At 41.6% G+C, this 12,989-nt stretch overlaps 1 protein-coding gene across 3 annotated transcripts in view; it reads left to right on the top strand.

The window, feature by feature from the left end:
- The window catches only part of MORC2 (MORC family CW-type zinc finger 2), a 107,737-nt gene that overhangs the window by 17,070 nt on the left and 77,678 nt on the right, over positions 1-12,989 (top strand). For all 3 annotated transcript variants that reach the window (XM_044275231.1, XM_044275239.1, XM_044275247.1), the window contains exons 3-5: positions 6,244-6,297; positions 6,398-6,432; positions 11,156-11,224. In XM_044275231.1, coding sequence (XP_044131166.1) covers positions 6,244-6,297; positions 6,398-6,432; positions 11,156-11,224 — 158 coding nt within the window. The remainder of the gene's footprint in view (positions 1-6,243; positions 6,298-6,397; positions 6,433-11,155; positions 11,225-12,989) is intronic.

The following is a 12,989-nucleotide window of genomic DNA, read 5'->3' as shown; positions in this document are numbered from 1 at the left end:
AAATCTCAGGCTCCTATTCTACCATCCAGGATCTGATACTTGTTGTGCATAGGTAACCCAAGACACTTCCTGCTTGTCCAGCCCTGCTCTTGAATTAGCCAGTACTGTTCATGTGAGCTGTGTTGGCCAATCCAAGGGCAGCAGGTAGTGCCTCGAGCTACCAAATGCACATTTTCTGGAGAAAAAAAAAATCCCTGCTGTTTGAGAGATTTAATTTCAGATCAAGGTATTGAGGTGGACCCTGAGAACTGCAGTTCTGGACTGGCCTCGTCCAACGGGCCTGTGAGCCATACAGCAGTTTCCAGGCTTCGCCGATTACAACCCACAAATCATCTCTGACTTTTCTGCCCTTACTGCTTCTATATCTGCCATTACTCAAAAGGGGGTGAACACTAAAGAATGGATACCCGAGGCTGAACATTTTTGCCTCTCAAGCAGGTCTCTTTAGCTTCTATTCTGCACCGTCCAGATGTCTCAAAGTAGTTCTTCCTGAAGATGGACATGTCCTCTGTGGGAGTGGGAGCTATCCTTACCCAGAAAGGATACTCCGGTAAGAGGGTCACCTGCATTTTTGTTTCTCCAGATCCTTATCCTCAGCGGAAGGGAATTAGTCAGTTGAAGACAGAGAACTGTTTGCTTTCAAGATGGCTCTGGAGAAATGGCTACTTAATCACTGTCAGGCCTGATGGTCACCATTTTTTGCCTGATTTGATTTCATCTTACACTTCCTGCAGGCAGGAAGTGTATCAAAGCAGATGCCCTTTCTTGTTCTTTTGACTGCAAACTGGGTGGAGGAGCCCTGTCCCATTGTTGATCCCAATAAAATCATCTCAGTGGAGCCTTGTCCTGGTCAAGGACATTCCTCGGGGGAAGACATGTTCCTGTGTCCAAAATAAATCAGATTATTGCATGGGGGGATAAATTTATATTTCTGGGATATCCCAGATCTCGTAATATGCAAGTCCTAATTTCCAGATGCTATGGGTGGCCTCCCAGATGTTGTTGCTTCCTTTGTCATATGTGCCCAAAACAAGTCTCCTATACAGATGCCTGCTCCTTCTTTTATCTGTATCCGATGCTCCATGGCAACATATTGGGATGGATTTGTCACCTAGGCTAGCTAATCCTTTGCTAAGCTCTGGCCTGTTTAGTGTCCCATGCAGTCTTAATATAGCACAGATTGATTCTGCTTCAGTAAAAGAGTGCTTCTAGCTATTGCCCCATCTAAGAATTTGGTATTCTTCAGTATCACTGCCATGAATGATGAATTAACAGAACAGAATTAGTATTTAAAGGGGTTGTGTCACTTCAGCAAATAGCATTTATTATGTAGAGAAAGTTAATACAAGCAACTTACTAAAGTATTGTTATTATCCATATTGTCCCCTTTGCTGGCTGGATTCATTTTTGCATCACATTATACACTGCTCGTTTTCATGGTTAAGACCACCTTGCAATCTAGCATCGGTGGTCGTTCTGTCGGTATACTCGTACCGGATACTGACAATAGCCGTAGCAATGTCTCGCAGATAATCTCAAACCTATAAGAACCAGTAGAATGATCTTTATTAGATACTGATCACTTTTGAGCAGTATTGAATGAGGTCCATGCTGACAGTGATGGGGGGGTGGGCGGCCACCTGGCTGGTCAGACAATGGACATGACTCATCCTTCCTTATACAGGGATGGGGTGTGTGCATTGTCTGCCCAGCCACATTGATTGCCCCTCCCTGTCCTTTGATATGTCATCACTTCCTGTATGTTATCACTTCTTGTATCCTTGTCTTGGGCCAGCCCCTTTTACACCTTTTGTGAGTAAATAAAAGGAACAGGTTGAGCAGGGAGGAGAGGAGTGCTCAGCAAGAATTCAGTCAATATGGTAACACTTGGGTCTTGCTCTGACTGCGGCTGAGGGCAGAGAGATTTACCTTTTTCCTTACACAAACTTTGATGCCAGCTGATTACAACTATTAATATTTCTACAACACTAAGGAGAGTCTATCTTTAAAGGCTATGTACACCTTTGGAGGTAATTTTTGTTTATGATTGCATTTTACAAATTTTGGGCTAAAAATCATAATTTCAGTTGGACTTTATTAAAAATATTGAGCCGTTTTGTCACAAAGGGTTAATTGTTTTTCTTACTATGTGACTGGTACTTTCACTTAGTACAGGTCATCTAATAAACCTTATCTCTAAACTAGTAAGAGGTCATAAACACTTATTTAAGCCTCATTCTTATCAGTAAGATAAGTACTGAGCTAAAATGAGTGTTTTTATAATGTCAGAGATAGCAAAAAAATTGACAGGCATCTAGTAGAGCATGTCAGCTCTGTTCACAAAAAAGTATTCCATGTTTTTACTAAAGACCAATTGAAAAAATTATTTTTAGCTCAAAATAAGTACAATGCAATAATACAAATTGCAACCAAAGGTGTACCTAGCCTTTAAGTCTTCTACTGAGTGCTGAAGACGAATATGTGTAAGAAGTCAGATAGGGAAATGGACAGTAATAGTTAGGGCATTTGTACATGGTCAGGGCCTGGGGTAGTGACAAGGGGCAGACTGGAAGCCTCTGCATGTTACACTCGGGCGTCTTTAGTGCTCAGTAAACCGCTGAAGACACTCTCCTTAGCAAAGCACAGTTAGAATAGCTTTTTTTTCTATTCCCCATCTCCAACCAAAAAAAGAAAGGGGTTTCAATGTATTATACATACATTATTACTTTTTTTTTTTTTTTTTTTCTGTCATAGAAAAATGCAGGGACTGAAAAGGGTTGTCTGTCAAGGGTAAACTCTATTAGTGCATACTGATGTCATGGCATACTGATGTCTTCTGCTTGGAACCCCCCTCTATGAGCCAGATAGTAGAAGGACTACTTCATGGTTTGATGGAATGGCCAGGCCAATGTTTTACATGATCAGACATTTACTTGTCGAGAAGATGATGATTCAGTTCTCCTGTGGCATCCAGCAAGAAAAACTGCTTTTCCATTCACAATTCATCTGTGAAGATCATCTTTCTGGACAACAATGCCATAAGTTTAAATTACAAATTGTTGATGAATTCGCCTTGAGCTTAGTTAGTACCTGGTAGTGTTCCTTGGTCTGAAACCCAGGCTAGTCTTTTAATAATTTGGTGAACATCTTTTCAAATATTGCCGACGACAGCATTTGAGAATTACCATAAAATTGTCAGATTGAATTCTTTACAGTAGGTGTTAGGAAAGAAAGGATCTCTAGTGGGAATAAGGGGTTGAACTCTTTTATCCTGGACAACAAAAATCCACTAGTGTTTGGTTGACTGTGCACTAGGGATCGACCGAATTGTTGGATTTACTGATGTTATCGGCCAATATTCATGATTTTCTAAGGTATCGGTATCAGCATCTAACCTTGCCAATAATGCGTCCAGCGTGCTATAACAGAACATGAGCCCTCTGCGGTCAGCGCGCCATTACCCTCGGCAGCACAGGGGAGAAGGAGTCACTCTCTCCTTCCCCCCTGTGCCCTGCTGGCAATGAGGAGAGACTGGAGGAGGAGGGGCGGGCGCACTGTGCCACCAATGAAAGTTAACCTCTTAGGCTCCATTTAGATGTCTGTGTGAATGGTCCGGATCCATTCCGCAATTATGCGGAACGGGTGCAGACCCATTAATTTTCGATGGGGCCGGAAAAGATGCGTACAAAACACAGTGTGCTGTCCGCATCCACACTTCCGTTCTGCGGCTCCGCAAAAAATTAGAACATGTCCTATTCTTGTCCACAATAGCTGACAAGAATAGGCACTTTCTATTAGTTCCGGCCATGTGAACATGGCCGGTGTCAGTGTTTTGCGGATTTGCAAAACACTTACGGACGTGTAAATGGACCCTTATACAAATACAGGAGGCGGTGCCTAGCCTATATGACTTGATGTTGTGATCAGCGACAGTTAACCCCTCAGGTGCCACACCTGAGGGGGCAACTGCTGCCGCTGATCGCAGCTCCCTGTCAGAGGCAGGGTGCAGGCTGTGTGATTCTGCCGCCAACACACTTGCCTCCTGTATTAAACCTTAATTATCATTGGTGGCGCCCTCCTCAGTATTAAAAATATTGGTGGCGGAGTGTGCCCTCACCCCCAGCATTAAAATCATTGGTGGCACAGTGCGTCTCCCCACCCCCCAGTATTAAAATCATTGGTGGCAGTGGCCACAGGGTCCCCTCCTCTTCATTGGTGGCAGTGGCAGCTTCTGATCGGAGCCCCAGCGTGTAATCCTGGGGCTCCGATTGGTTACCATGGCAGCCAGGACGCTACTGAAGCCCTGGCTGCCATGGTAAGCTCTTGCTGCTGTGTGCACTATGCACATGGCAGCAGGGATAGTGTGAAGTCCTATTCACCCTATTAGAGCTCTATTAGGGTGAATAAGACAAGAGATTAAAAGATCCCAGGTTCTAGCCCCCAAGGGGGGAAATAGTTATTAAAGTTTTGGGCTATAGAGCTGCGGACATGCACGGCTAGATTGCCGCTAGCATGTCCGCAATATATCTGTCCTATAGGGCTGTGTGGTTTTAATTTCTTTAAAAAATGATTTTATAGATATGTAAATGGGTCTTGTATGTGTCTAAGGGGCTGCACTAACCTTCCTGGAGCCCAGCCACAAGCACGCCTGTGAAGGAGCCCAGCACCGCCTATGTCCTCCGAATCTCCTCCTTTCATCAACTATAGATTGCCGTCATCTTTCAATGCGCGAGCTCGTGCATGCACAGTGCCGGTATAGTGTTCCTTCCCTGTGCTGGCATCAGCCTCGGGGAAGGAAATACGCATGCGCGAGCTCGCGCATCGCGAGATTACGGCACTCTATAGTTGATGAAAGGAGGAGATTCGTAGGACATAGGCGGTGCTGGGCTCCTTCACAGGCGTGCGTGGCTGGGCACGGCTGGGCTCCAGGAAGGTTAGTACAGCCCCTTGGACACATACAAGACTAATTTACATATCTATAAAATCCTTTTTTAAAGAAATTAAAACCACACAGCCCTATAGGACAGATATATTGCGGACATGCTAGCGGCGATCTAGCCGTGCATGTCCACAGCTCTATAGCCCAAAACTTAGTGACAGTATCCCTTTAAATAAAAAGTAAAAAAAACACCAAAATATTAGCAGCCGCAGTGGAAAAGGAGAGAGGAGGAGAGTAAACGGGCAGGCAGAGGCACACGGAGGGCAGGGTTATGAGCCGTTGAGGAGGTGCTGCCTGGGGCTTGGACGATTGCGACGCCGCTCTGGGCACTTGAGAGGGCGCATTTACAGAATCTTAGGCTACTTTCACACTTGCGTTCAGAGCGGATCTGTCTGAGACGGATCCGCTCATATAATGCAGACAGTGGATCCGTTCAGAACGGATCCGTCTGCATTATATTGTAAAAAAAATTCTAAGTGTGAAAGTAGCCTGAACGGATCCGTCCAGACTTTTATGAGCCATACTGTGTCATCTTCAAACGGATCCGTCCCCATTGACTTACGTTGTAAGTCTGGACGGATCCGCTTGCCTCCGCACGGCTAGGCGGACACCCGAACGCTGCAAGCAGCGTTCAGGTGTCCGCCTGCTGAGCGGAGCGGAGGCTGAACGCTGCCAGACTGATTCATTCTGAGCAGATCCGCGTCCACTCAGAATGCATTAGGGCTGGACGGATGCGTTCGGGGCCGCTTGTGAGCCCCTTCAAACGGAACTCCCAAGCGGACACCCGAACGCTAGTGTGAAAGTAGCCTTAAAAGTTCATTTTTGGCTGAAAGAAAACTCCATTAGATACAAAAAAGGTACAGTTTTTAAGTTCTTTGTGGCACATATAACGCTATTTGATCAGTCTAATCTGCTCAAATGTGGTGACAGACTCCCTTTAAGTATAAATCGCCCCTTTTCCCAATTTTACATATAAACTATATAAACAATAAACAAACATATCATATATTGCCACGTCCGAAAAGTCCAAACCATTAAAATAAAATAAATCTATGTGGTAACATAAAAAAAATAATTCTAAAATGAAAATGCACAGAATATCGGTATAAGTGGTATATATAGTGGTATAGGTTTGTAGAGCTACTAGCCAGAATTATTTTCCTGTTGATTTGTAGAGCATTTAGATTTGGGCAGCTGACCTGTTGGTTGTCAATTTGTCAGCTAGATTACATCGCAAGCCTGCTTCTTGTCATGTATTTATTTTATTTTTTTATATATACTTATATTATTTCATTTTTAAATAGGACAACACACGAGTTCCTGTTTGGAGCACTGTCCGAACTAGTTGATAATGCAAGGTATGTCTACTTTAAAGTTCAAGTTTTTATTTTGTTAAATTAGTTTCTTGGAGCAATATGTGATTATACAGTAAATTATTAATGCTTCGTCTTTTTACAGAGATGCTGATGCTACAAGAATTGATATTTTTACAGGTATGTTGGGATAAAATAAATTTACTTATTTAGATGTTTATTTTCTAATTGCATATATATTTTTAATGGGATTTAATTTGACTGTAGTAATCATATTCCTTAGCTTGAATCACTGTTTTTTTTTTTTTTTTTTGTTCAGAGATGGCTGTACATATCAGGGCGAACTAAAACCTATTAATTACATGTTTGGATTGTTATCTCTGTAATTTGAGAAGAATCAAACCCACAAATGTTTATCTGTAGTTGTCCTGTCCCAGCATTAAAGAGGCTTTGTTAACTGGATAAACCCTTTTAAACAGGACATACTGGCTGGTAGGGCTCATCATGCTGATTAAAACTATACATTTCTTTTGTCTGTATGATAAACAGCTGCAGAGAAATCTGCGTTTTTATTCATATTTTAGAGCACCAGGAGGCGGGGCTGAATTCTATGAGCACTGCTTTATAACACCCCCTGCGCTTTGCACACTCCCCCTTCCCCTTGATTGACAGGGCTAGAAATCAGGCTGAGGGCAGAGCTGTGTCCTAGAGCTGTATGCTAGCAATATTATATCACTATGTACTATAGCCTCACCACACTGAGATCTGCTCAGAAGCTAATCCACATATAACTGCTTTATTCCCACACAATATAGGACTATAAATACATCAGTAATGTGTATTAGCTTATAAACACGGCAAAAACATAGATCTTTGTGTGGTAATGTTATAGCTTTATGGTTAGGTTTTGCATGTAGAGATCCCAGGTTTGACTCTTGGGAGAGACATCAAATATTTTTTCTTCTACCTTTATCCCAAAGTCTATTCCCTTATCATATTGAGAATATTTTTATTTTTTTGTTTTTTTAGAAAGCTAATGAATATTACTTGTTTCTTTATGATCATATTTTGTGTCTGTGAATAAACCAGTATTATGTTTTGGCAAAAAAAATCAAATATTCACAATATAGTAAGGTATTTTATTATTTTTATTATTACTATTGTTATTAGCTTTTTTAATATGGTTTTAAATGAGAGAAAATAAAGTAACAAAATTTACATCTCTTCAGGGACTTGAACCTAGGATCTCTACATGCATGGTAGACCACTAAGCTATAGCATTACCACATAGATGTATCATTTCTTTCTATGCTTAGACGCTATCACATATTACTGGTGTCTTTCTAATCATACATTGTGCTTGTGAATAAGGCCTCTTGCACACAAACTTTTTTTTTCCATTTCCGTTCCGTTTTTTGCGTTCCATATATGGACTGTATATGGAACCATTCATTTCAATAGGTCTTCAAAAAAACCGGAAGGTACATTGTATGCCTTCCATTTCCATTTTTCCGTTCCGTTCAAAGATAGAACATGTCCTATTATTGTCCGCATAACGGACAAAGATAGTACTGTTCTATCAGGGGACAGCTGTTCCATTCTGCAAAAAACAGAATGCACACGGACGTCATCCGTATTTTTTGCGGATCCGTTTTTGGCTGACCGCGAAATACTGAAAAAGCCATACGGTCGTGTGCAAAAGGCCTAAAGCAGTAATATGTGGATTAGCTTTCTGAGCAGATCTCAGTGTGGTGAAGCTATAGTACATAGTGATATGATATTGCTAGCATACAGCTCTAGGAGGTGGAAGTGTGCAGAGTGCAGGGGGTGTTACATAGCAGTGCTCCAAAAATTCAGCCGTGGCGGCTGGTGCTCCAATTTCTAATTTGCATATGAATAAAAACACAAACTTCTCTACAGCTATTTATCGTACAGACAAAAGAAAGGTATCATTTTATTTTTTCATCAGCACGATGAGCCCTACCAGGCAGTATGTCTGGTTTAATAGGGTTGATCCTGGTGATCAAGCCTCCTTAACCCCTTCACCCCCAGCGCAGTAATAGTACAGCGCTGGTCGGGTCTTTAAAGATTGCGCCCGCTCCTGAGCGCTGCGGTCGCCATAGCCGCGGGTGGCCGCCTGTTTCTTATAGCAGACACCTGCGGCTCATGTCCGCAACCGGCAGTAATGCCAATCGCAGACATTTAACCCCTGAGGAGGTGGTGATGGTGAGTACAATAAAAGAATTCAAGAGGGGCTTGGATGAATTTCTGGACTGTAATAATATTACAGGCTATAGCTACTAGAGAGGGTTCATTGATCCAGGGAGTTATTCTGATTGCCTGATTGGAGTCGGAAGGAATTTTTTCCCCCTTAAGTGGGGAAAATTGGCATCTACCTCAGTTCCCCCCCCCCCCCCCCCCCCCCCTTCCTCTGGATCAACTTGCAGGATAACAGGCCGAACTGGATGGACAAATTTATTTTTTCGGCCTAATATACTATATTATTATGTAGCTGCCATGGTCAATCCTGACCACGGCATCTGAACGCGCTGAAAGCCAAAGGTGCGTGCTTTTGGTGGTGCTCATTCACAAAGACAGGGGCTGCTGCACACAAGCTCCAGCTCCTCCGATCGCCACACGGGGGAGCCGGAGCACCACCTGAGGGGTTAATTGTGTGGATCACAGCCCCCTGTAAGAGATAGGGTGCTGCCAGGCAGCAGGGGGCAGTTATGTACACAGTTCTTAGTATATTCTAACTTGAAGCGTCCCCATCACTAAGGGAACGCCTCTGTGTTAGAATATACTGTCAGATCTGAGTTTTTTCACGATGTGAAAATTCGGATCTGAAAAAGCTGTTATGGAGACGGATCCGTTCCGAACGGATGCAAGCGTTTGCATTATAGGTACCGATCCGTCTGTACACATACCAGACAGATCCGCATCGAACGCAAGTGTGAAAGTAGCCTAATGTATCGCCGGATTCGTACTGACCTGTAGAATAAACGTAACTGGTCAGTTTTATCGAACGTCGTAAATAAATAAAACGTAAAACTGTGGATGAATTGCTTTTTTTTTTGCAATTTCACCCCATTTGGATTTTTTTTTTCCCGCTTCCCACTACATCATATGCAATATTAAATGGTGGCTTTGGAAAGTACAACTTGTCCTGCAAAAAAACAAGCCCTCATATGGCTATGTGAACACACAAATAAAGAATGTTACCCTGCCTCCGCAAAACGAAAACTTTAAAAAAAAAACTCCAGGAGTGAAAGGGTTAAAAATGTATTTATTGTATAGATCATGCAAATAATAATCCAGTAAAGAATTATGACATTTACTTACATAGACTAGAGGCACCTGGAGTTCAAAGTATACTTACTGCTGGTGGACATGTATGCTTAAAGGGGTTGTCCAAGTTATATTTTTTGTTCTTTCTATGTTTCTCACTAAGCAAATGTAAGGCGTTTTCAATTAGTTTACTTCATCTACAGTGGACCCGTTCTCCTAGATAGCTGAACGCCACATGACATCTGATGTCAGCTTCTTTCCCTGCTCTGATGTTCTTTGCACAAGCCTGAGGGAGCAGGTCTGCCTCTGTGCACAGGATGCTACTGTGAAGGTTGTGCTGATTGAAGCGACAAGGCACGCCCCTCTTCAACAGCCCAGAATTGGTACCTTAAGATCTCCCATGCTTTTGGGGAAGAAAAGTCATCTTGAAAGTCCCTGCCTAGCCTTGCTCATATTTTAGAGGAAGCTGTTGGTGATCTGGATTTTTCTTGGTTAAAATAATCTCCTCTGCCAAACTGTAAACTTCACATACTATATGCAACAGCACAAAGCAGCACGTAAATGGAAACCTGCAACTTTTATGGAAGATTGTGATTGTATTTAAATCTTAAAAGGTCTTTTTCTAGGTTTTCATGTAGATTATGCAGACCTACCAAAAACATCACAAGAGTTCTAATCTCATAATGTTTTAAAAATTTTTATATTTATTTATGCTTTTTTTTAAACACTCAAAATGCAAAAGAATACATTTCACCTGCATACCAAGATACATTCAAAGTAAAATCTATGGGGGAAATGTATTTAACTGGTGCAAAGGAAAACTGATGTAGATGTCCACGGCAACCAATCAGATTGATCCTTTCATTTTCCAAAGGAGCTCTGAAAAATAAAAGGTGGAATCGGGTTGCTTTGGGCAGCTAAGCCAGTTTTCAGTTGTACTAGTTTTGATAAATCTCCCCGTATTTATATTTAAAAAAATGGTAATTATTTAGACGCAAAGTCAACCAAAATGTCCCACAAAAACACAAAGAAGCTCATAAACCCAACAGATGAGATTTTGCTCCAGTGTAACAGCATGGCAATTGAACACTGAGTATGAGCAAATTCAGGCAAAACAAGAGAAGAGAAAACACTGAGTGGAGAAGGGAAGAAAAAACAAAGACACAAAGAAAAAAATTAACTAAATTCTTTTTTAAAAACACTTTAGATACAAGTTAGAGTAAATATTAAGATAAAAAGTAATTATTATATTACAACAAACAATATTTTCCATTCTAAACAAATTCCCAATTACCTGATCTTAATATTCCAATCCACAGCACATTCATTGCCAACAATAGTGTAATGTTATAAATCACAGTGTGGCTGGTGTGTACAATGCAGTTTCAAATCCTCTGCACTAGAATCAATGGAAACACTAAGAGCCAAGACTTATCGCTAGAACTAATTGGACAGTCAGCGCCTGGCAATGTCTCAAATGTCTTTTGCATCAACTTTGTCAGGAAGTGTTCATTTATTTTTTGTTTAACCTTAAAGTTATTTATTGCCTTTTTTTTGTTTGCAAACTCTGTGTGCTGTGATTTTTCATTTTTATGTTGAAATGTGTCACCTGCAGTGCCAAGAGAAGAATTGAGAGGAGGTTTCATGCTTTGCTTTCTTGATGATGGAACAGGGATGGACCCAAGTAAGATAAATACTTTCATGTTTTTTTTGGTATTTTAGTAACCCATGTATTGAAGTCTTAACCCCATAAGGACCCGCGCTGTACAATCAGCGGCAGGGGTCCGGCAGTCACTGATAGCCAGACCCCTGCTGTATGCGCCGGCATCGGTGAAAACACCAATGCCTGCACATTAACCCTTGATGTGCCGCGGCATGCACAATATCTGTAGAGGGAGGGAGCTTCCATGTGACGGGGTCCCGATGCAAGGAAGGCAGCCCAATGCCTTCGTTAAGGCATCATGGCTGCCTTCCATGACAGCCTGTGAGATCCAGCCCCCCCTCATAGGCAAGCAGGCTGTAAGCGTATTACAGTGTGTAATACTCTTTACAGATAATGCATGACAATAAAGAAGTATTGTGATGCATTGTAAAGGGGATCAGACCCCAAAAAGTTGAAGTCCCCGAGTGGGACAAGAAAGAGAAAGTGAAAAAAAAAGTGTCCTTTTCCCAAAATAAAGTTAATTTTTAATAAAGTACATATTAGGTATCGCCGCACCCGTATCGACCGACTCTATAACAATATCACATGACCTAACCCCTCAGGTGAACTCCGTCAAAAAAATAAAATAAAAACTGTGCTTACAAAAACTTTTTTTTGTCAACTCGCATCCATAAAAGTGCAACACCAAGCAATCAAAATGGCGTATGCCCCCCAAAATAGTACCAATCTAACTGTCACCTCATCCCGCAAAAAAATGAGCCCCTACCTAAGACAATCGCCCAAAAAAAATATATTGCTCTCATACTATGGAGACACTAAAACTTGATTTATTTAATTTTGTTTCAAAAATGATATTTGTCATGGGTTCAATTGTCTGGGTACAGACACTGTGCCTTTAAAAATTCTCCTCCAACCTGGATGGCTCCCTGTATTTCTTCTTCCTTGGTTAGCTCTCTCAGGACGAGCCAGTCTGGATCCCTGCTGTAATGATTCAAATAAGTGCACACAACTTCCTTTGTTCTTTGAATCAGGCAGAATGCTCCCCTTTTATTAAAAACCACACATCTTATATAACCCTGGACACAGCAGGGCACAAAGAGATAAAACATTGTAGCCACTCCCTGGTGCCTCTGAGTCTGACAGATAGGGAAGCTTCAGTTTTCTGACTTCCTTATCTCTCAGATATGTAGGGGGGGGGGAGATACACAGAAATACAACACATTTCCCTTTAGGTGGACAAGTAACATGGTCCTGGGACAGAGGGACACATAGGAGCACACAGGGCAAGTCAATTGGGGGGGGGCAAAGGGCAACCAACAAAGTCTTAAAGTCACGGCGCTTGTGTATTGTGTAAAACTTCTATAAATAAATAAAAAAAGTATACATATTAGGTATCGCCGCGTCCGTAAGAACCTGATGTATAAAATATCACATGACTTAACCTCTCAGGTAAAAAGTGTGTCAAAAAAGCAATTTTTTTGTGACCTTACATTACAAAAAGTGTAATACCAAGCAATCAAAGTCATATGCACCCCAAAATAGTACCAATCAAACTGTTATCTCATACCGAAAGAAAGAGCCCCCTACATAAGACAGTTGCCCAAAAAAAAGTCTAAAAATGTATGGCTTTCAGAATATAGAGCCCAAAAAAATTATAATTTTTTTTAAAATGCTTTAATATGTAAAACTGAAACAAAACAACCCAAAAAAGTTGTCATATTTGGTATTGTCACGTCCGTAACAACCTGCTCTATAAAAATACCACATGATCTAACCAAATGAACAT

Source organism: Bufo gargarizans, chromosome 1 (genome assembly GCF_014858855.1).
Source record: "Bufo gargarizans isolate SCDJY-AF-19 chromosome 1, ASM1485885v1, whole genome shotgun sequence".
NCBI classification, from domain to species: Eukaryota; Metazoa; Chordata; class Amphibia; order Anura; family Bufonidae; genus Bufo; species Bufo gargarizans.
The sequence above is the reverse complement of the archived record's forward strand: the minus strand, read 5'-3'. Positions and strand labels throughout refer to the sequence as shown.